The sequence below is a fragment of the Gadus morhua genome, chromosome 21 (assembly GCF_902167405.1).
Source record: "Gadus morhua chromosome 21, gadMor3.0, whole genome shotgun sequence".
Taxonomy (NCBI): domain Eukaryota; kingdom Metazoa; phylum Chordata; class Actinopteri; order Gadiformes; family Gadidae; genus Gadus; species Gadus morhua.
This window is the reverse complement of record NC_044068.1, coordinates 4,734,635-4,758,022: the sequence shown is the minus strand read 5'-3', so window position 1 is coordinate 4,758,022 and position 23,388 is coordinate 4,734,635. Positions and strand designations below refer to the sequence as shown.

At 47.7% G+C, this 23,388-nt stretch overlaps 1 protein-coding gene across 3 annotated transcripts; it reads right to left on the bottom strand.

Annotated features, from left to right (window-relative positions):
* Positions 1-1,369: 1,369 nt before the first annotated feature.
* Positions 1,370-22,849, bottom strand: ylpm1 (YLP motif containing 1). Of its 3 annotated transcripts, XM_030344894.1 has the most exons (22): positions 22,089-22,849; positions 21,093-21,302; positions 20,310-20,498; positions 19,548-20,013; positions 18,635-19,457; positions 15,752-18,505; positions 15,278-15,392; positions 14,861-15,008; positions 13,809-13,898; positions 13,497-13,671; positions 12,853-13,037; positions 11,218-11,381; positions 11,056-11,118; positions 10,355-10,474; positions 9,951-10,127; positions 9,661-9,744; positions 9,273-9,356; positions 8,938-9,012; positions 3,749-3,800; positions 2,669-2,790; positions 2,117-2,303; positions 1,370-1,667 (listed from the first exon to the last, which is right to left on the bottom strand). In XM_030344894.1, the coding sequence occupies exons 1-21, from the start codon at positions 22,587-22,589 to the stop codon at positions 2,157-2,159; spliced, it is 6,744 nt and encodes a 2,247-aa protein (XP_030200754.1). In that variant the 5' UTR covers positions 22,590-22,849; the 3' UTR covers positions 1,370-1,667; positions 2,117-2,156. The 3 variants fall into 3 exon arrangements, with proteins under 3 accessions (XP_030200754.1, XP_030200752.1, XP_030200753.1); XM_030344892.1 differs by having other exon boundaries at positions 18,635-20,013; XM_030344893.1 differs by having other exon boundaries at positions 18,635-20,013; positions 21,093-21,296.
* Positions 22,850-23,388: the final 539 nt, after the last annotated feature.

The window sequence follows — 23,388 nt, the reverse complement described above, 5'->3', positions numbered from 1 at the left end:
TTATCCAAAGTGACTTAAAACCGACTTCAGACCCCGCATTAAGGAGCAGCTCGCGTCGGCCATCTTAGCTCAAGGATGCATGCAGGCAGACTGTGGACATTGGGGATCGAGCACAGAACCTTTTAGCTGGGGAGTCAAACATTAATGCCGCTAACATCTTAGTGGCATTGATGTGCTTTAATTTCCGTAGCATATTACCACCAACTGTGAATTGACTAGTTGCAATACTTACCATTTAGAGTGCAAAACAACCTCTTCTCGCTGTTCAGCGTTGCCTTGCATTTCATACGGGTCTCCATGCTTGCCCTTTGGTCAGGGATTACTGTTCTGGGGACTGCATTTGTGAGCATAAGTCTTCAAACCCTATTCATGGATCATGTACTGCGTGAGGAAGTTGGCCTAATATTTAGAAAACGACGTTCAGTATTTCACTCGTTCCCAGAAACTTAATTTAGTTAAGTTTCACAAAATACTCTAAACGTTTACTCCGATCAACATGTCTTATGTGTAGTTTTCCCTTCATAAAAAAATCCATGAATTCTACATTGTAGTATTCAATGGGCATTAATCTATGGGAGATTAAAACCAGCAACATTGATTGTACTGCAATTCATCAGAACACATTACACTAACAAAGCCTATCGATTCACGAAACCAGCCTTCCATGTGATGTGAAAATTCAACCGGTACATGTTTCACCAGATGGGAGGGAGGGAGTTAGAGAGTGTGCTGGACTACGACAGAAGAGTAACTTCCCTTGGATTTCTGCTCAATTCAATGCAGTAGGATAAGGCCATTTGTTTCCATGTTCAATATACCATGACAGATCTAGACCCATCATTCGAACACATTTTCAAATTTGTTTTATAAAATGTCCAAGACAAGTTTAACAGGAGAACCGTATAATTGGGAAAGATCTGAAACAACAGATACTTGAATGGTTGCATCAAGAATTGCATTCAATGTACAGTACTTACAATTGACTAATACTGATGAAACGTGTTGAGATACCAATCATCAGAGATGTATGTTGTGGATGACATTTTGTCAGTACAACGGGCAGGGTCAAAGTGAATTAAACAGCACACGTCGTAGGCATTAAGGATATTATTGCCCTTCATCATTCTCATTCACCATGGTAATAATTCAAGTGTCCATTTGCTGCATTTCAAAATGATGCTTCACAGCAAAAATATGCAATGCCCAACTCTTTATTACAGGGCTGGATGCAAAGCCTTTCCAGTGGGTAGGACCTCCATTTCATTTACTTTCTGGTTCGAGATGTCGGCTTCAATGATTGGTAGTTCCTCTTAAAATGTCCATTCTTTAAGGGAACAAGGCTAAAATGAAAGCAAAAGTGAAACAGGTGTTCATTTTTTAAAAACTTTTATTGTTTTGTAAATTACTCATAAAACAAGAATGCTACAGCTAGACACATAGAGCCCGTAGAGTATAAAACAGCCAACGCAAACCCGCCTGGAAAAAAAATAATATCACAATAAAGTATCACAGAGAGACCGTTATATCTAAATGTATCATTCATATAAAGCGCACTTAGAATTAAAAAGAAAACCATTTCACATTTAAGTTAATCTAAGAAGCAGCAGTAACACTATTGTTTCTGTTCTGTTCCACCGTCGAGTCGTTTGCTTTCACTAAGTGGAGATCTGTAACAAATTCAACACATCATTATTGATTTGCCATCAACTGAAACATCTGTGTAATCTCTACCAAGTTGGTCAACACTAAGGTCTGATGTTTATGACACCAGGGTCGATATCTGATTCACAGCAGAGGAACATTTATTCTGACACCCCAAAAACCTGTCAGCCAAGATTGAACAATTTTAAAACATTAGCTAATTATCCCGTCTCTTTCCAGATGTATTGGCGTCTTGAAACATCCAAACCTCTTTATGATCCATCGCTGTTCTCTAAAGAAGTCCGTAAGAGTTGAGCTAGACTCCAGCGCGACAATGAAATCAAGCTAGTAGTAGCTTGACTTTTTCAAAAGCACAATTTACTTTCTAGTCCAGCTTTTGAAGCTCTGTGAAAATACCCATTGACCGCTCAACTATCTATCGAACACGAAATTATCAAGGAGACAAAGTACGTACCAGTTCTCCAAGAGACAAGAGGAATGACAGATTTCTCTTCTTAGAAAAACTTTGTGCGGTTGAGAGCTCTCTGGGCCAGCTGGCCACTCTCGTCTGTGATTCGCTCCCAGTCTGTCTGACCCACCACGAAGCCAATAGCACGCTTCCGGTCCGCCTCCTTTTGCTCCTCCAGGTCCGCCCACCGAACCTTAAAAGAGAACGATGACGGGTCACGGGCGAGCGAAAAACATGGATATTTCTGATTATTTTTTGGGATGAAATGTTGAAATTACCCAAATTCCCCTTATAACCATCATGACAATTATTGTGGATGGTATGTTTAGATATGTTCCAGTCCTGGTCATCTGGGAGAGTATGGTATTAACCCTACAAGGGTTTAAGGGTTCGATTCATGCAGCTCGAGAATACCCACTTTCATGGCATTGTGAGACGTATGGATGAAGGCAACTACACCCGGATACCTGGTATTTCTACAAAGGTCTGACTTTTTGGGTGGATCCTCTTAAGTGGGCTCAGCCAATCAGCTGCCGACGAGGACGTGGGTCCACTTACCCGTTTCTTGCCGGGCTGAGACATGCGCGTGGCGTAGTCGTCGGGCAGCTGAAGGAAGTCCTCCATGCCTGCCACGCCCTCCCGCTTCCTCTTCCCACCGCAAACGATGCCGTCCAGCTTGTCTGTGGGGACGGGAGAACGAAGCCGCAAACGTAATTAAAGGATGGACGGTGGTTAGAAATTCATGAATTTAAATTATTTTTACAACTGCCCTGCCAGAGTTTGCATAAAGAGTTACCGATGCAATTTCAAGAATGTCGATTGTGGAAAATCTAGCGTCTATTCATGTTGAATGAGAGCTGGAAAATTCAGTTAACAGGTTAAAAAAGTCACACTTGAATGTGATTGATTTAGAAAATGTATTAACATATCCGGAAAAAGTCTGGTACTAGTAGGGTTGGGTTTCGTTTTTCCGATAACGTTGTGCTACAACGTTACTTTTAAAAGGGTGCCGGAGCCTTAACAGTACCTGAACTGATCACACATAAATCACAAATGCAAGGAAATTGAACAAACTATTGATAAATATATATATACGACCTTAAACATCTATTTAATAATTTAACCTCAAATACAAAGTACAATACTAATAACGTCAAAATAAATGCAAACTTATGTTTTTTATTTTAAATTGACAGATCAATAAACATGTCTACTATACAACGTTGTTTTAGGAACTATGTTTTTTGTTTATTACATTAATAAGTATTTTTTGCATATTACCGTACACGTTAAAAAAGAACCAATCAACCAGACTTATCGTTAACGAAAACGTTACACCCGCCTCTTTTATCTGATTGGCTGAGCGTCCATCAAGTGATGTTGACAAGCTATGCTTCTGTTCGGCTCTTGCCCAACAGTTAAAGGGCGGGTTGGTTTTAGAGAACCTAAGGACGGATATTTAAATCAGCAGCCTGCACTGAAATAATTCGGTCCGGTATTTACCGGTCGTAAAGGAACCGGTGCCATAGTGGTACCGAAACCGGTATCAACCGCTACCTAACCCTAGGCCAGAGCCGATTCTCTTCGCAGCGTATCAGATCAGTTATTCATTAAACTCAATAAAAGTAAAATACCCACCGAGTTTTGCCTCAGACGTATCCATCTCCCATTTGCTTTTTGGAATGTAACCCTAGATTATACAGAACAAAACACTGTAGCAGTTAAATGTCTTCAGGGGGAAAGGGGGATTGGGGGAGAAGGTAGAGACAGAGAGAGAGAGATTGGTTGAAAAGAGGAGACAAAAGATTCTTTGGTTGAGGTTATAAGAGCAAAACGTCAACAATGACATGTTGGAATTTAATGACATTAACACTGTAGGGGACATGTTAACACAGTCGCATGCAAACATGGATGATGCGGTGACTTCTGCTTAGGTCAAGGGCCACTATTTTACCACCGGGTCTTCAGCAGATTGGCCCCAAGCCAGCCTATCAACCAAAACAATCCATCCACAGATGGAATGATTTACTCCCTGGTCAGCCCCCCCCCCCCCCCCCCCCCCCCCCGTGGACTTCTTCCTGCTGGGCACGCCCACTTGTGATCATAAATTGATAAGTCACGAAAGGCTTGCCATGACTAGCCAGCCCCCCTGGTGGTGGTAAAATAGGGGCCCTTTCTGAGATGAAGGACTTCTGGGGCCATATATACAAGGATAGTGAAGTAAGGGATTTTGGCCAGCACATATTTAAACCAAACAATCCCACAATATAGCTTTCCCATTATAAAGTGAATGTGACATAGCTGATGCTTTATTGGAACGGATTGAAGGTGAAGAATCTTAAAAAAGGTACAATATGCATTATTTGCAATTTCAGGCTACGTCCAGTACTGCGTACTCTCCAAAATCCCCAGCAGTAAAAGCAGGAAAAATAACATCGGAATCTAAAAGAAAAATAAACAGTGCATATTGTACCTTTAAGAAAACACCCTATATGGGGATTCTGTCATGAACAAAATAACTAGAAACTCTAAAATAAAATCCAGCTAATGTGTAACATTTATGATGTTTGTAATTTAAACTATGTGGCGGTATGTGCACATTCCTTAAAAACCTTTCACCGTTATGGGAATCCATTTCTTTGTTACAGTATTTTTTGGAGATTATAGAATCAAAATTATTGATCCGTTCTGCCTATCTATTTTTGACATTCTGTCTATCAAGCTTACCTTTAGAATTTTAGGATTGAGTAGGTTTTTAAATGGTTGTTAGATCAAACATTTTTCACAATCGATTCTGAATTTCCACTAGCTAAATAATTGGTTCATATTTATAGTAGCCACTCTTATTTCAGGAATTGTAATTTACTGGTGTGAATTGGTTCTGCAATCAATTTCACCAAATATTTCATACAAAAAATATAAGGTCAAGAATGACCCCAATTGTCTAGTTTCCAGCATTTGTATATTGATGTAAGCTTCAGTCTTGAAGCTTGCATTTTAGTTTCTGACAACACATACCAGCCAGATCACGGTGATCTAAGCTAATATCTATTTATAGATAATAGAAAAACTATAGAGCATACACACTATAGTGTGTATGCTCAGCATCCTCAGACATTCCCAACTTGAAAAATACCCAGTCTCAATAATAGTTGAAAGAAGCAAAACATTTTTTTTTTTTTAAATATTTTGTCAATTCCATTGACATCAAAATCAAAATGTTGGAATAATTTTTACAGCATACTTAAGTGTTAAAATTACAGTGGTACATTTTGTAGTCATTTAATAATGAGTACTGAATAATGAACAAAATATATAAATCCATAGCTCCAAATGAAGGCTACAAAAGTATATGTTTTTCATTATATTCGAATGCCATGATGAAATCTCATCAAAATCTCCCAAAGAAACTAAGCAGCACATCCCATGTCGACTCCGTTTTAAAATGTAATGAGTCATGTGTCTTAACTCTTCTTTGAGAGTTTTGGATTAGAAATTAACTTACATTTATATACAGAAGATGAAAATATTAAGTTTGTATTTTAATATACCAGTCTCGAAAACCGTTGTAATTTTAATATTTACCATTATCTTTCACTGAATCAAATAAATAAGTAATTAACTATAATTAATATCACATTAACGTCAAGACAATCAACTTTGTATCATGATGCTTTTCATCATTATGGAAATCCTTGCATTACCATACAACAAACTAAAAAATACAAATCTTTTGCAATATTCTGAATTTTCCATCGAACAGGCAATCTGAATTTTGCCGAAGACTTGTTGATTACAGCTTGGATTCTCCAATGTTTCTGAAAATCCGGTTGAATCCTGTTTGCTAGATTATATGGTATAATCAGAGAATTCTGTTTGCATATTATTCAAGTAATTTTAGGAAGTAAAAACTTTTGGCTTCTGTTAGAAGTATTGTTACTAGATAATTTTGCAGTCTACCAAGATACATTTATTTTTTGTTAAATTATTGCGACTTGATTCAACCCATCAACAATGACCCATGATGGGGATGCCAAGAGAGGGGGTTTAAAATGGAGAACCGGAATTCCCGCTCAGTTAAACAAACAATATTTTTCAGTTGAAAGAAATTTTCTTGGGTGGAAGGATCACATTGTGTCCCAAATGACATGAAGGAAACTTAAGCATCAGATTTACCATTAAACTGATCTTAATTTTGTTTATGACCATCAGTGGAAAAGTTATTGCCATTTAAAGAGCCAGTGAACCCAAAACCTGATATGTCATCAACATTATAATCGATACCATTTTAACACTGTTACTAAAAGAAGTCTGCCAGTCTCCCCGAAACACTGTGTTGCCACTGTGCTGTGAACGCAGTTCTTTTCGTGACGTCAGACTACCTTTTCCGAGGTGGTCTGACGTCACGACCAAAGGGCACTGACGGCGCGGTTTGTGTGGAGCTCTTTCTGGGCAGTGGTAGACTGTGATGTCTGCGAGAAAGTTGGGCTTTTTGAACACTTGTTGTATAACACCAGAGTGTATTTGGATGTTGAAGCTCCGCCTGAGCAGCGTTGTATTTCATCTCTTCAAACAATGAAGGTCAGTTTGACAATTAGATCAATTCCCAATCATAATGCAGTTGGTACATCTAGATACATTTATTTACTTTGTCATATTAAGACCTTAAATAAACCAAAGACTTAGGGTTTAAAGATTCCACAAAGGGGATCTTCCACAATATTTTACATGAACCAAGATGCAGATCACGAAAACTGCAATTAAATTGGTGGCCATGTAAGCACGGTAATCGGCATGTAAATCCATTAATTCAGCCTTAACCAAACTGCATGTAAACGTACTGTACGTCTTTGTCATAGTTTTATAGTGTGCCATGGCTGTCCTGCTTTCGGCTTGTTTGATTGAAAGCCTCCTTATAATCGCTGCATTTCTCTTGGTGTTACCATTAGTGTTAGATGGAACCGGTGTTACCGATTACGTCACTTCCTACTAAAATAAATTGATGTTGTCCTGTGATCGGTTGAATCAGACTAAAACCCACTGCTGGTGGTCCATGCATCTTGTGTCATAAAGCTGCCATAGGGGGCCTTCTCTCGTAACGAAAAACGTAGCTACGCGTCCAGACGGCCCGTTTCATCTTTCCCGCGACGAGTACCAGTTCATTCTCGATAGGCTAGTTGAAAAATGTTCGCCAGCACGTGCGTGAGTACGACGCCGTCTACGTACTCTATTGCCAGACGACGCTCACCACGCAGAACGACACATGCAAGCGTTTTCGTGGCGACCCACTTACGGCAGCTCTTTGACAAAGAAGTAGAAATTAGCAGCAGTGGCTCAGAAGCTAGAGCGGGTTGACTTGTAACCGGGAGGTTGCTAGTTCGAACCCGTGCTGCTCCTAGTTGAGGGGGTCGAGGTTTCCCTGAGCAAGACACCTCGTCCTAACTGCTCCTGACGAGCTGGCTGTCGATTTGCATGGTTGACACCGCAGTCGGTGTGTGTATAAAAATGGTTGTTAGTCGCTTTGGATAAAAGCCTTATGAATCTTATGAGGCTTTAGGGCTGCTCTGGTTTTTCCACACTCATCCACTTTACCCTGTGGTCTACCATCGACCACTTTTTGTAAGTGCTGTTATTGTTTGTGCATCCTATGCGTTTGGATGCAGACAGAACTTTTGTTTGCTTACTTTCACACGTGTAAAAACCAACTGTATGAAAACAAAGGATTATTAATACAATTGCTGCATTTAATTGAGGCAGGTGCCAGCACACTAATGGATTCCAGCAGTACATTTGTAATGCTTTGCAACCGTACCCTCGGTGGAAAAATACCGTCAGCGCTCAGACATTGTGGACATTAGTTAACATTGAATAGTAATAATAACCACAGATGAGGACGGATATTAAGAGGCACCAGAAGGAGAGTGCACATCAAGTTAGTAATGTGGTGAATTTACCTCATGAACAACTGATCAAATCAAAATTAAATGATGTTCCTTTCAATGACACATTTTGTACACAAAACCTCTACTGGCGAAAGGTTTTCATATTAGAAATTGTCTGCCGTCATGGAGAGTTCAATGTGCATTTCGTGGAAAGCTACTTGAGGGTGAAATGCATGATTAATGTTTGGCTTGGGTCAGTGTGCGAAAACATATCGACGTCGTCATGGCAACAGTAAACATGGATACAGGTTCCCTGGTTCACAGAACCCAAGGGTTTCAGAGCTGAGGCTTGAGTCAGTCAAACCTGGCCATTTGCGTTTCTTAGATTTACAGAGTTGGGCTTCTCTGTTCTTTCTACACGCGAGGAAAGTTCTCAGCTTTCACCTGACAGTTGAGTTTTTGCCAGAGCCAAAAGAAAATCATTGATTCACGAATTAAACAAAAATCTAACATTAGTGCTGAAGAATAGCCAATCTACAAAGTATATAGACATTATCTTTTTCAATGTTGCAAGGGTCAATATATTTTTCTTCTCAATCAATACAAGTTACCTAAAACTCAACTTTTTGTTTGTGAATGACGAAACATAATCTTTAAAATCTTAAGCCTCAGCTATAATCATAAAAACATCCCTAATTTTCGAGGCAACAGTTATTTGTAACGTTTTGATGGATTTAGTGCAGTAGTGTAGAGGCTGTATAATGTGTGCCTGTGAAGCCCTTTGAGGCTGAGATTAAGGGCTATGCAAATACAATCGGCTTGACCTGTTGAGTCAAATGAAAGAGGCTAAGGGTTCACCTCCCGTGATAGATATGACTATCAATCGGTGGAGAAATGAGACTGCCGACTATGTAGCAACAACAGCGATTGTTGGCGTGGTCCTACCATGTCACCCTCTTCCTCCTCCTCCCTCTTCATCTCCTTGGTCTCATCCTCAGGATTGAAGTCTTCCATTTCGACCTGCCGATGCAAAAGGGGTTCAGTTCATTTGTAATCGAATCCATGTTGGAGTACACTTTGCCATGGCTTGACAAGCTAATGATTGAACAGCACTGGGTCTCATGTTAAAATTGTAGGAGAACAGTACTGGGTCTCATTTATAACGGTAGGGGAACAGTAGGATGGAAAAGCACTGGCTCTCGTGATACAACGGTAGGGGAACAGTAAGAGGGTACAGTGCTGGAATGCCGGGATACAATAGCTCAGGGACGAGACGTTACCTCCTCGATAGCAGCGTCCTGAAGCAGAGAGCGGACATCCAGGCGCACCATGTGACGTGGCGACAGCTCCCAGTTGGACGACATCTGGGAAAATTAAACACGACCTCCATGAATGTATTGTCATCTACTGGGCATGTGCGGAAGGTTGATAACTGTTCTTTGAGTGTGAATAATGGCGGTGGCATGTAAAGTGCTAACGTTCAGTAAAAGTCTTAACTCTAAACTGTCGTTGGGGTTATTGGATTAACATGTGGGACCAACAAAGCACACCCAAACACAACCTCCATGACCAGCGTGTTTTCTGCATTTATCAGCAACAAGTATGCATTGGTATGCTTATGGACCAATACAAATATGAATCTTTGCTATGAGCCGAAGTGCGACAGACCTTTGCGATGTCCTTCAGTGTGCGACCGTGTACGTTCCTCTTCACACAGGTCTGGTTGTCGGCCGTGATTTCAGCCACGTAGACCTAAGAAGAGAACGTGGCCATTGTGGTGACAGGGACAACAACATTTGACAAACATCTCGCCACGATCACAGAGCATCATCTCAGCGTAGATTCAGGGGAACTGTCATTCTCTGCCATTCTGCCCAAACAGGTGAATACTGACTGCCTCACACACGCGTGTTGTGAAATTAATCCCAGACCCCCAAAAGAGGAAACGCCTGGCCTACCTCAAAGCCTTTCGTTTTGGCCGCGCTCCAGAACTGCTCAAAGTGTTTGACGCGGTCGTTGATGGTGTCCATGATGATGAAGGGGAAGAAGCCATCGTCCAGGGTCTTCTTAAAGGTCTTCAGCAGACTGCTGCGGTACGTGTCCTCCATCTCCGGCTCGTACTCGTACTCCAGCACCTGAGGAGGGCGATTTTGAACAATTAGCTTGGTTAATATTGAAATCACGATTATTCAAATGATTGTTTTTGAGTTTGAAAAAACAACCAAAAAAAAAACATGATGCATTTATTCAGCATTTCTCGCCAAAAAGAAACGTTGAAATTGAGAGCTTTGAAATTTCTCCTTAAAAAAATACACAACATTTCCAAAAAAAAAAAAATCGGGCAGGACTGGTCAGAACGGACCTTGTTCTTCACCCGCCTTCCCGTGTCGGGGTCCTTCTCCACCTTCTCCGACTCCGTCATGAAGTAGTCGTCCAGGACCAGGACTCTGGGTGGAGCGCCCCCACATTCCACCTCCTTGTCCTGAGGTTCAGGAGCAGGACGGGGAGAAAAGACACACCAAGTTAGGTAGACAGGGGCAGAGGGTAAAAGGTTAGGTGGTGGATCATAACCTGCTACTTTAACGTGTGCTAGACCGTTATATACCGTTAGCCAATTGCTTAAGTCATATTTGAAGGTTCATCTTGTATTTAGCGTCAAAAATGACTGTCAAATAGATGACTTCGGCAGATAGTGATTATGGAATGTATTAGGGTTGCCGCGGTGTGGACATTTTCACACCAAGTAATGCGCTCGTGTAAACACCGGTATAAACGGTTTTAACTTTGAAACTATCGATCAAAACACAGAGTAAACGGTGTTGGCCTCAACATCGGTAACACCGGTAATAACGTATACCGCGGCAACCCTAGAATGTATAAAGCATTCTGATTGGCTTAGGATATAGCCAATGAGGCACAGTGATTCAGCAGAGTTACGAGAGTACAGTTAGGATAGATAACAAAATTTGGCCCAAATAGGACTAGGCAATGAGGCTAACGATATGATATACCTCAATATGTCAACAACATCTGGGAAACTAATGCCCCCACAAATCCACTTACTCGGATCAGCTTGGCGACGTGACTTTTACCGCTTCCGGGAAGCCCTCTCATTATGATGACAATCTGAAAAACAATGCACACATATTTAAACATTCAGTACATTTATGTAATTGAACCATGTTTTAGGCTGACTGAGAGGCACCGGGCGGTGGGTTTGCGTACCCTCTCTGGGCGGGACATCCTGCCTGGGGGTTTGAGGAGGTCGTCCACGTTCTTGGTCTCTGGTTTCTTCTCGGCGCGCGGGGGGGGAGGCTGAGGCTGAGGAGGAGGGGGTTGGGACGAAGCAGGGCCCGGGCCACGCTCTTCGGGGAAGCCCCTCCTCTCCCCTAGACGATGGGAAACAAGGGAAGAGTTTCATGACAGAGCCGCGAGGGTCTTCGTGCCAAGTATTGGTCTACATATGGACATCCTTGAGTAAGGGGCCCAACCTCGACACATGAATGATATTCAACTAGGGATGGAAGCATTGAACATGTAAACATCGGCCACTGCCATCGGTGAATGTCATCTTATTTTCCGATACATCGGAAAATAAGATGACATTCACCGATGCCAGTGGCCGATGTTTACATGTTTAATGCTTCCTCCTCTTGAAATGTCACTGGAACATGTCTTACAAACTGCATATCGCTGATCTTTCTCCGAGACAGTGAAATACTCCCACATGACCGACATTTTCTTTCACTTTTATTGGGAAACAAACCACACATGCACACGGGCGCCTTTTTTTTCCCCGTTGTATCACTCCGCAAGCGTCCTAGGTTGCTAAGCGACGTCAACGTCTTTGGCAGACTATTTCTCAGCTGATCAACACTACGAATGCTGGAAACAAATAAATTGTAAAAAGACACTGTGTGAATTTATTTCTTTGGCCATAGTTTCCATATGCTAAAGACGTGTCTAGTTTACCGGCATGCAGGCTGTGTTCAGTAAAATAATTAGCGATCTTTTTTTGGCGCATGTAGGCCTATCTGCCTAAGCCCACATTGAAATAATTTGGATGTTGAATGTTGATGGCGCAGTTGTTGAAATAAACATTGATTTCATACAAATCATAAAAGCCTCTCCCTGTGTCATTGTGTGTGCGTGTATAAGAGGTGCACGTCTGCGTGCGTTCTTGGGGGGTTAGGGTTTGTTTACCTTGCACAAAAGGGGGAATAAATAACAACAAAAAAAACATTGGTATCGGTTATCGGCCAAATTGTTATTTTAAACATTGGTACCGGCCCTGAATTTCACGATCGGTGCATCCCCACATTCAACCGAAACGAAAGATTCACTTGCTTGTTTCTATTTTCTTTTGATACAATGTGTCTGCTAATGATTCAATAGGAAAAGTGCATTAAAAATTTGGGCATTTTAAAGAGCACCGATACACACTTATATACGTAGATTGCTTAATCTAAAAGAATCTCAATCTTTGGAACAGACATTCGAATAAATGTCAAAAAATGTCAGGCCATGAATGAAAAGCTGCCACAACAACACAATGACTTTTTAAGATACAATACGAAGCCCCTTTATACACCATCAAATTCACAAAATGATGCGAGCGTAGTCTACTCCCGAAACCCTAGAAATGCAGCCAACAAAAACTCCGCACTAATCCAAGATGGAAAATGCCTGGAAAAATACCCCGCTAGCATAACCATGGCTCTCGGGCCCTTCCATAACACCCCAGACAGGACTCAAACCCATAACCCCTGGCTAGCGAGCACAGTCCCCTCCCTCCATCCCTAAGGCTGGAGGGAGGGGAATAACAGACAACACCAACGCCGTACTGGATGACTGACGTACCGTACGGCGAGGACCGGTGGGGGTAGCGCTCCGGTGGCCCGCCGCACTCCAGCGGCGTGCGCTCGTACGGGGGTCTGTCGTAGCTGGGCCGGGCGTAGGGGTCTTCGCGGTCGCGCCCATCGCTGTCCTCCCGGGGCTCCCGGTCGCGGTAGCTCGGCCGGGGGGGGTGGGCCCCGAAAGGAGGTCTGCAGAAGGAGGGAAAGAAAAGAGGACAAAAGTAAAATTAGTAGGTTCCTCTTTTTTGTACGAAACAGTCTTTTTTATTAAAGGTGACAAAGGTGTGATTTGCTGTCACAAGCCGTTTTGGTAATCTGCTCTTCTGACATCACAAGTGGGCGTGTCAACCTAGATGTGTGATGGACACGCCCACTTGTGATGACAAAAGAGGCAGACTTTCAAAACAGCTTGTAACAGATAATCACACACACCTGGTGGTATAGTATTTCACTTTCAATTACTAAAACGTTTACACGCGCACATGCCGGCTAAACTCAAACCACATGTAAGACACACAACATGATGCACTACCTTTCGTCAACCAGCATCGATTGGGTGCTTGAGGCGAAAGCAGACAGAGAGAGAGCCATGTTAAACGTCAGGAAAGTTCTCCAGAAAACAGACTGACGTCGAACGGAAGACCGTACCTGTCGTCTCTCGGGGGGTAGCGCTCCCGGTCGAAGCGGTCCCTCTCGTAGTCCGGGGGGGGCTTGTCCCGGTAGGACTCCCGCTCCCGGCTGTACTCCCGCCGTTCGGGGTAGGGGTCCGGCCGGCGGTCGTAGTAGGGGTCCCGGCCGTACGGGTCTCTGAGTCCCAGAGGTTCTGGAGGGAAATGGGAGAATGGGAATAACGGGTCCTCAGTGAACGTGGGAATGAAGTGACATAACGGAAGGGGAAACTTTATGTTTTCCCTATTCCCCTAAAAAAAGTTGTGTAGCTTTCTTTGGCGGGAGACTCACCCTTCTCGTACGCCCGGTCAGTCTGCAGGGGGTCCGGCCTCAACACGATGCGCTCCCCGTACGAGATCCGCTCCACCGTGGTACCTGGTTCTGGGAAGGTAAAGGAATATAAAGATGTAGATTGGGACAGGTTGGGGTCAACCGCCAGTTACCACGAATCAATTACTGCTGTTCAATGGGACGTACCTCATGCAGGGTCCAAAATCAACTTGCCAATGGTGGCCAGATTTGACCATTTGGCAGGTAAAAACACTAAATACTCAAAGTTTTTCTCAACTCAGTAAGTCGCTTTGGATGAAACCGTCTCCATAACATAACCAGATGGTAGGGGTGTAACGATTCATGCGATGCATCGATGAATCGATTGTCAGTCCTACCGATTCAACCAAATCGATCTGCTAAAATAAATAAATAGAATGAATCGCTTTGGCTTCACCAATAATCGATATAAATACTTTAAATCGTATGAATCGATTATGATTAATGTTTTAAGACTTAGTTTACACGTTTATTTTGTGAAGTGCAGCTCGGTAATCCGTAACTCTGTCATCAGCTAGTCAGCTTGCAAGGAAGTCCCACAAGAGTTTTTTTGCTCCCTCACCCTCTACTGGTGCATTTCAAACATGGCAGGGAGCGGCAGCGAGATTGTTAATGCACCAGCAAACTTGAAATCCAAAGTGTGGAAGCATTTTGGCTTCGCAAAGAATAATGGTAAAATTGACAAGGGGTGTCACATTATTGCATGTTTATTTCACGGATATAGAATTTTGGTTCAAAGTTACTGAATCGAATCGTGGTTTACAGAATCGAATCGTTCCAAAAAAAAAAATTTGTCCTTGAATCGAATCGCCAACTACTCAATCGTTAATCGAATCGAATCGACTGAAGCCAAAGATTCACACCCCTACCAGATGGTAATGTAGTTATGCCATGACAACCTCTAAGTCTCAACCAATCCACCAAAATCTGGTACCCACTGCAAGTCGCTTTGGTTAAAAATCGTCTGCTAAATGCCCTTAATGTGAACATCTCGACCAATGGCGTAGCCCTACCGTGTCCGTGTCCGTAGTCCACCGTCTTGGGGAGCATGGAGGGTGCAGGGGCTGCTGGGGGGGGCGGCGGATGGTAGCCTGCGCTGTGAGCCATGCTGTCCCAGGCCCCCGGCTCACCAGCCGCTGGCTGCGCAGACGCCACCATGCCCTGTGGACGGAGATACACGTTCACAAACGACATACACCGACCAGGAACGCCATTAGGGATTTGGGACTTTTGTACTTTTGTTGTAAGAAAGAGGGTTGGAAGAGAGGGTGTGACATGCCACCATCCACCATCGCGATGGTGGATGGTGGCATGTCACACCCTCTCTTCCAACCCTTTCTCGTACTATCGGGATGGTGTTGACCCCATTGACCGCTCACAGGTTTAGCCTCCCATAATAATATAGTAATAATCATAATGTTAAGTCGGACCTTGAGAGCGTTCCTGACTTCTGCGGGGATCTCCAAGCCCAGCAGGCCGGCTGGAAGTTCAGGAGGGACGTCTGTGGCGGCGGGATGGGTGTCTGTCACCCCTTCCTGCATCTCTCTGTCAAAGGAGGCGGAGGATAAAAACATTAGAAAATAACAAAATGACATTTAACCAAAGCATATTGTCCCATGCATCTAACTAAAAACATTTTGCCATATTGACTAAACATAGCAGATGTAACAAGGTCAAACATTATTAATTAATGTTCCAAGTCCTATTCACCTCGTTTCTTTACATAAATAGATTTAATACAACCATCAAATTACAGAACCCACGACCAATATTCAGTGCGACAGTAGCGCGGTAACAGTACTCTTGCAAACAGGTGTGAGAACATCACCGACTGATCCATGCTGGGCTCATCTCACAACAAGAACCCAGAGACACCGGGGGGAGGTCCCCGGGGGGTCACCCACCTGATGAACTTCAGCTCCTGGGCCGCCTTCAGGATGATCTCGTGCTGCCGCTGCGAGAGGGCCAGCACCCCCGCCGCGCTCCCGCCCTGCGCGGCCGGGTCGCACGGGGCGTCCGGGTGACCCCCGCCCGGCGTCGCCGGCTGCGGGGCCGCCATGGCGTCCATGCCGCCGGCGGGCTCCCCCCGGCGGTCTCCGTAGTGGGGCCTGGGGGTCTCGTACTCCGGGGGGTACGTTCTCTCCGGCAGCGGAGGGGGGGGCGGGCGAGGCGGCCGCTCCCACTCGGGGTGGGGCGGCTCCTCGCGTCGGTACGGCGCCTCGTCCCGGTACTCCCGTATCCGGAGTTCCCCCCTCGCCCGCTCCCGTTCCCGCGCCCGCTCCGGCTCGTCGTACGGGTACGGCCGCGCCCGCTCGCGCTCGTCCGGCCAGCCGCCGTCCCTGAAGCGCTCGGGGCGGGGCGAGAAGTCCCGGGCCGGCGTGGAGCGCTCCCGCTCCCAGTCGGGGTCGTGGTAGCGGCGCTCGCGGTCGTAGTCGTCGGGCGGGTAGTCCCGGGGCTGTGGTGGCGGCGGGCGCCAGCCGTAGCGCGCCTCCCCGTGGCCGTAGTCCTCCACGATGGCCTCCCGCCGGCCCTCCTCGTGCGGGGGCCCCCCGGGGGAGTGCTGCATCCCCCGACCCATGCCCATCGCAGGGCCCCCCCGGACGGGCTCCCGGTCCATCAGCTCATGCGGCGCGGGGGGGGGCCCCCGCCCCAGAGCTCCAGGCTGCGGCGGCGGCGGCGGCCGGTGCCACTCGGGGTCCTTCTCCATGTCCTCGTCGTACGGCGGGGCCTCCTCCGTCGGCTCCCGCATCTCGCGGGCCTCCAGTGGCGGCAGCATGCGGCCCCTCGGCATGTCGTGGCGCATGGGCCGGCCACGGGGGTCGTGGCCTCCCCGGTGCATGGGGTGCCTCATGGGGTCCATCATAGGGTCCATCATGGGGTCCATCATGGGGTCCATCATGGGGTCCATCATGGGGTCCAGCTCCATGCCCTCGGGGTCCGCCGGGGGTCCCAGCGGCCCGTGGTCCATGGGCCCGTGCGGGGGGAACGCGGGGCGCCCCCGGCCGGGGTGCATGATGCCGGGATGGCCGCGAGGGGGTCGTCCCCGCCCGGGAGGGAACGGGGGTCTCATGCCCCTCATGGGAGGTCCCCAGTCCTCCCAGTAAGGCTCCTCTTCCCCCCACTCGGCCGACTCGGGCTCTTCCCAGTGCCTCTCCATCGGCTCGCCCCTTCCCATCGGCCCGCCCATCCCCATGGGGGGTCCGCCTCGCCCCCCCGGCGGACCTCCTCGGCCCATGGGGGGTCCCCCTCTCCCCATGGGAGGTCCCCCTCTCCCCATGGGGGGTCCCCCTCTCCCCATGGGCGGCCCACCTCGGCCCATGTGCGGCCCGCCCATCCCCATGTGCGGCCCGCCTCTTCCCATGTAGGGCCCCATGGGAGGCCCCCCTCTCCCCATCGGGGGCCCCCCTCTGCCCATCGGGGGCCCCCCTCTGCCCATGTAGGGTCCCCCTCTGGGTAAAGGGGGCCCTCCCCTCCGCTGGGGGAACCGTCCCCTTCCCATCATGGGCCCTCCCATCCCGGGCTCCCCGTAGTAGTCGTCCTCCTGGGAGAAGTGGTGCTCCTCCGGGACCCACAGCTCCTGCTCCAGCGGCGGCTCCACCTCGTCCGCCGCGGCGGGGGGCTCCTCGTAGGCGGGGTCCTGCCAGTAGTAGTCGCCCTGCTCCTCCTGCGGCACCGCCTCCTCGCTCTGTGGCTCCCCGTAGCCGAACGGCACGCCGTCCATCTGGTCCGGCGGCGGGAAGCTGTTGAACCCGCCGCGCCCCGCCGGCAGCCCGCGGCCCCGCCCCCGCGGGTGGGGGGGCGGAGTCGGAGCCTGGCCTCTGCCCCGCCCCCGTGCCATGGCGGGCGGCGGCTTGGGCGGTTCGGAGATGGGCTGCGGTGGCGCGGGAGGTTTGGCCGGTGGTTTGGCGTCGGGGAGCTTGGTGGCGTTCGGGGCTCCATGGGTGTTCGTTGACCCCGGGCCGCCCGGTTTGAGGTTGGCCTGTGCCGGAGCGGTGTTCTTTGACGCCGGGGGCGGAAGAGCCGTAACACTGGGTTTATCGTTAGCAGTGCCCGGTGGTTTTTTAGCGTCTTCCTTTCCTTGGGTCGTCTGCGGGATGGGGTCGGTCGGCAGGAAGAAGCCGGTGGTGCCGTCCAGGCTGTCGTCCGCCATGTCTTCCCCTTTGCCCTTGTTCGGCGAGGAGTCCTTTGCTTTGTTGGCCGGGATGGGCCCGGGCTTCACGGGGGTCTTGGAGACGATATTGGTCTGCGGTGTACTCGTGGGTTCCGTCTTGGGCTTGGGGCCCTTTTCTGGGGGCTGTTGGGGGGTGGGCGCGCGCTGGTTGGGTGTGGGAAGCCTCTGGTTGGGAGCTGGAAGCCGTTGATTGGGCGCTGGAGGCCTTTGATGGGGGGCGGAGGGATGCTGCTGGTTTGGGGCTGGGGGCCGCTGTTGGGGTCCCTGGGGGCGCTCAAAGTGAGGCGGGGGTCCGGGCGGCCGCTCAAAGCGGTTCTGGGGTCCGGGTTGTCTCGGGGGCTGGTCGAATCGGGGCGGCGGCCCACCAAAGCGTGGCCCGAAGCCTCTCGGGTTCTGATCAAACGGGGGCCGTTCAAATCGGGAAGGACCGTCAAAGCGCTGCTGGGACTGGTCGAACCTGGGGCCGTTCCCTCTCGGACCATCAGGCCTGTCGATAAATGAATACATGAAAAATTAAAGAATCAACCAGGAATTATTATGACAAGAGCAACAATGACGTAAAGATTAACAAGAATGTTTACAATATATCACATCGTCATAGTAATCGTAAACTCACCTTGGTCCTCTTGGGCCGTAGTGTCCGGGACCCATCTGTCTTTCTCCCATAGGGGAAGGAACACCGCCTCTGACAGCATTAGGCTCTGAGGGTTGTCCGAATCCAGGTCTTGGCCCTTGACCCCTCGGCCCTTGACCCCTTGGCCCCTGAGACATCGGGCCCTGGGACATCTGGTCATGGGACATCTGTCCCTGGATCATTTGACCCTGAAGCATGGAGCCTTGGGGCATTTGGCCCTGAGACATTGGGCTCTGGGACATCTGGCTCTGGGACATCTGGCCCTGGGACATTTGGCCATGGGGCAACATCTGTCCCTGGGGCCTTGAGCCTTGGGACATTTGACCCTGGGACATTGGGCTTTGGGACATCTGATCATGGGACATCTGTCCCTGGGGCCTTGAGCCTTGGTTCATCTGGCCCTGAGGCCTTGCACCTTGGTTCATATGGCCCTGGGACATTGGACCCTGGGCCCTTGAACCTTGGGACATCTGGTCCTGGAACATCGATCCTTGGTTCATTTGACCGTGGAGCATTGAGCCTTGGGCCATCTGTCCCTGGAGCATGGAGCCTTGGGACATCTGGCCTTGGAGCATGGAGCCTTGGGACATCTGGCCTTGGAGCATGGAGCCTTGGGAAGTTGCCCCCTGGGACGACGAACCCTGGGACATTGGGCTCTGGGACATCTGACCCTTGAGCATGGAGCCTTGGGCCATCTGACCCTGGAGCATAGAGCCTTGGTTCATCTGACCCTGGAGCATGGAGCCTTGGTTCATCTGACCCTGGAGCATGGAGCCTTGGTTCATCTGACCCTGGAGCATGGAGCCTTGGTTCATCTGACCCTGGAGCATGGAGCCTTGGTTTATCTGACCCTGGAGCATGGAGCCTTGGTTCATCTGACCCTGGAGCATGGAACCTTGGGGCATCTGACCCTGGAGCATGGAGCCTTGGGGCATCTGACCCTGGAGCATGGAGCCTTGGGGCATCTGACCCTGGGACGCTGAACCTTGAGAAAGCTGGCCTTGGGATGCTGAGCCTTGTGACGGCTGGCCCTGGGACATGGAGCCCTGAGGACCACCGGCAAAGTCCTTCCCCGGGTACTGACTGTACTGGTCCGCCATGCCACCGCCGTACTGGGAGGACGGGTAGGGCACCATAGTTTTGAGGGTGGCCGTGCGCTCCTGCAGGTGGGCGTTGGTGGCGTTCATCTGCTCTTGCCACTGTTTCCACTGGAGCTCGTAGTCCTTCAGCTGGTCTTTGTGAGGGTAGGTCTGGAACTGGTCGTGCCAGAGCTGGAAGGTGTGCTCCCAGTCTTGGTACATCTTGGTGAACTGCTGCTGCTGGGATTCGTAGTGCCTGAGCTGCATCTCACTGGACATCGACTGTAGAAAGTGACATCATAAAATACTGCTATTGGTTGCGTTTTAACTAGTAGATGTTTAAATAGAGACTGTCTGCAGAACAGTGAACCTTGCCATTTGATTTAAACATTGTCATGACTGAACGTAATTTACATTTAGACATTTACATTTAGAAGACGCTTTTATCCAAAGAGACTTACAACTAGTACATTTGTCATAAGAAAGTGAAACAATATATCCCTGACACTTCAATAACTAACAATCGCTAGGTTAACCCAGTACCCACGTAATAACATTCCGATGAAAATTGCCTCTACCTGTAGATTTGCGGGTTGCTGGATGAACTGCTGGTACTTCTCCAGGATGTTCTGCAGTTTCTCGTGCTGCTGCATGAGCGCCTGGTACTGCAAGCCCGCCCTCTGCTGCTGCACGTGCTGCCACTGCGCCGCGGCCGCCTGCAGCTGCTGCAGACGCGCCACCTCCTCCGGGTCCTTGGGAAGGTCCGGCTGGCGGAGATCAATATGTTAGCATATAGATTAGGAATCAATAACGGATGAAGACTCACCAACACACTGACGTGACTGGAAATAACTCATTTAGGCTCTTCTGTAAAATTTAGGTGAAAGATACGATGTTACTGTTGATATTTTCAAAAGGAAAAATATAAAATACATATAATAATACAATAAAGAAGGGTTTGAATGAAGCAAGTGTGTGTGTACATATTTGCTGTACACAAGACCCAAATTATACATTTTGTATATATGTTTACCTCTGATACAAGGCAGTATTACGTTGTTATAACACATGCCTGCGCTGCCGTGAACCTGACAAGTACTTAACCAATTTCTCTATTGTCAACTGTAACCCATAGCAGGGTGAATGATAACTAGGTTTAGTTTTTAATGACTTGAATGTTGCTTGATGGAGTTGCTTAGTGCTGCTGTAGTAAAGCTCTACCTTAGCATTGGCGACAACCTCCATTTCTGGAAAGCGCATGCCCTACCCCAATATCTGGGTGTATGATGACGCTTAGAACATGGTATCCAACCTCAGCTGGATAGGGCCTTTAAACACAACAACAAAAAAGACGTGCTTACATCCTCGGGAGGTGGGGGAGGAAGGGGGGGCTCCTCTTTGGGTGGAGGCGGGGGCGGTGCACTCTTGGGTGGTTCTGAAGGGAGGGGCGGAGCCGAGTGACCGTGGGACGAGAAAGGGGCGTCGCCCGCCGCCTGGTTCTGCCTCGCCCCGTCATGTTTCAGCTTCTGGAGGTTCTGGAGGTGTTGCTTGTACCAGAACTGCTGCTGCTCCTGCAGGGAAACAACCCAGCATGTCAAAAGACCAGTCACTCTCCCTGTTGGCAGGCCAGCACAAAAAGCTGGGCCCATACCTTGTCGTTTATGACGCATGTATCAAAATTATGTAGTTTGAGTAGCTTTTGATAAATGCATTTTCTAAACTTACTATATTACTCCATAGTAATGTGTATGATGAAATCAACACTCAAAGGAAGGCTGACAGAACTGATGCTTATAAAGAACCAGACAACACAGCGTGCTGCGCACGGTAACCAGAATATAAAAAGTGGTTTACCGAGAGCTTTGTTGAGGAGTGTGATAGCAAGTAAAGAATAAAGGTGAAGCAATGAAGGGCAAACTGCTTAACATGCTCAGTATATTGTATTTGTTATCACTAACTGTCTTTGGTCTAGAAAACCATTTCAAGATGATCAACAACTTTTCTGGCAATTGTAATACAGGTCAGTATGAAGCTTTCCAGTTGTTTCAGTTCCTAGAATGGAATGTCACCTACATAGATAGATTATTGTAAGTTCATCCTAAAGGCCAGAAAGTCTTCGCCACCAAGGTTAGTTTGAATGTGTGTGTGAGAGATAGTTTGAGAGAGTGCGTGTTCCGCGTCAATTACCTACAAATCAAATGTGCTTTTTACTGTAGCTGGCAAAGCACCACTACAAAATCACGATTAATGTTCGCAGGCATCTTCAATAAAGTATTGAGAATTTATACTTTCTGAGAAGGTTTGTGCATATCTATCCTGAGCTGGCATATACATACTATAATTATGTTCTCGTGTACCTCTTTCGATTTAGGACCGTCATTACTCGGTGGACCCCCGCCAGACGGTGCTTCTGGAGGGGGAGGGTTGGGCTTCGCCCCGGCGGTCTGCGGTAGAGGGGGACGGGGCTGATCATGCCCTCTTGCGGACTGAGCCTGGGCCTCGTCCTGGTTATAAAACGCCGGGGCACCATCAAAAACATTGTCCGCATGCCCCGACGCTTCAGACTGCCACGACGGTGCAGAAAACCCTGCAGCACCTCCACCGCCACCCCCGTACGACCCCGGCGCGCTGTTGTGGTGCAGCACCGACTCTAGCTGCTTCTGGTGGAGCATCTGCAGCTGCTGCATTTGCTGGAGATGCTGTTCCTGCAGGCTGGAGAACAGAGCGGAACCCCCAGCAGGAGCCGCTCCGAAGCCCGCCGCCGGGGCGGCCTGGCCGGCAGGGTGCTGCTTTCGGGGCGCAGGCCCGCCGAAGTTCTGCGGTTGATGGCCCCCATAGTTTCCCCAGGAGGGAAACATTTTTGACTTCGGGACGGTGTGCCGGGCCTTTGTGCTCACATACGACCCGGTCCTTGGATCGAATCACCGAGCCAAACGTGATCTATCTTTTAAAATGCGGTCTTGTTTGCATTGCGAGGCTATATCGAAATACGGCTATAGGTTAAGAAATATTTCACTTTCGAGGGAGGAAAAGGGAAATTAGGTGTATTGGGAGATTTCCGTTGTAGCCTGAATGGTTAGCTACTAGGCATGCAACAGCTTCGCGTGCACGGAAGTGCGACAACGCTAGTCCGTCGGTAATATCCGGTTACTATTCTTCATAATTTCCGCAAGTGGTTCGTCCATCGGGGTGACTGGACCAACTAGGTAAAAAGGCGATATGAAAGTCGGATACTTCAGAGGCCTCATATGGAAATTTAAATCACCCAAATTGTGTTATCTTTGATTGTAGTGTATTTTTATACAGGCTAGTTCGTATATTTTTTGCTGCTGTAATGACAGACGTATTATCTTCAAAGCATAGGCCTACTTAGAAAGTCCACTAGATGGAGACATTTATCAAGAAACAAAAGCAACATGCAAGAATGGCATCCATCAGTCTTTCACAATAATAGCGTAATAACACACCAATAATAATGATCATAACAATAATGTCGCCATTATGTCACGATTATATAGACTGCTATCATGCAATATTTAATCTAATGGCATAAAGACTCATGTATGTGTAACCAATAAACAGAATTTACTTGGGTTGTGATCAAGAGCGTCAGTTTGTTTTTAGAAGCGTTGGACAATAACCATAAGCTTGAGTGTG

What these genes read in the sequence shown, in the direction of transcription:
- ylpm1 (XM_030344892.1), bottom strand. Translation starts at nt 22,589, where the DNA reads ATGTTTCCCTCCTGGGGAAACTATGGGGGCCATCAACCGCAGAACTTC. An exon ending in GGACTACGGACACGGACACG is followed by an intron (nt 13,899 to 14,860) that starts GTAGGGCTACGC and finishes TTACCTTCCCAG; the next exon opens with AACCAGGTACCACGGTGGAG. An exon ending in CCACCGGTCCTCGCCGTACG is followed by an intron (nt 11,382 to 12,852) that starts GTACGTCAGTCA and finishes CCCATCGTCTAG; the next exon opens with GGGAGAGGAGGGGCTTCCCC.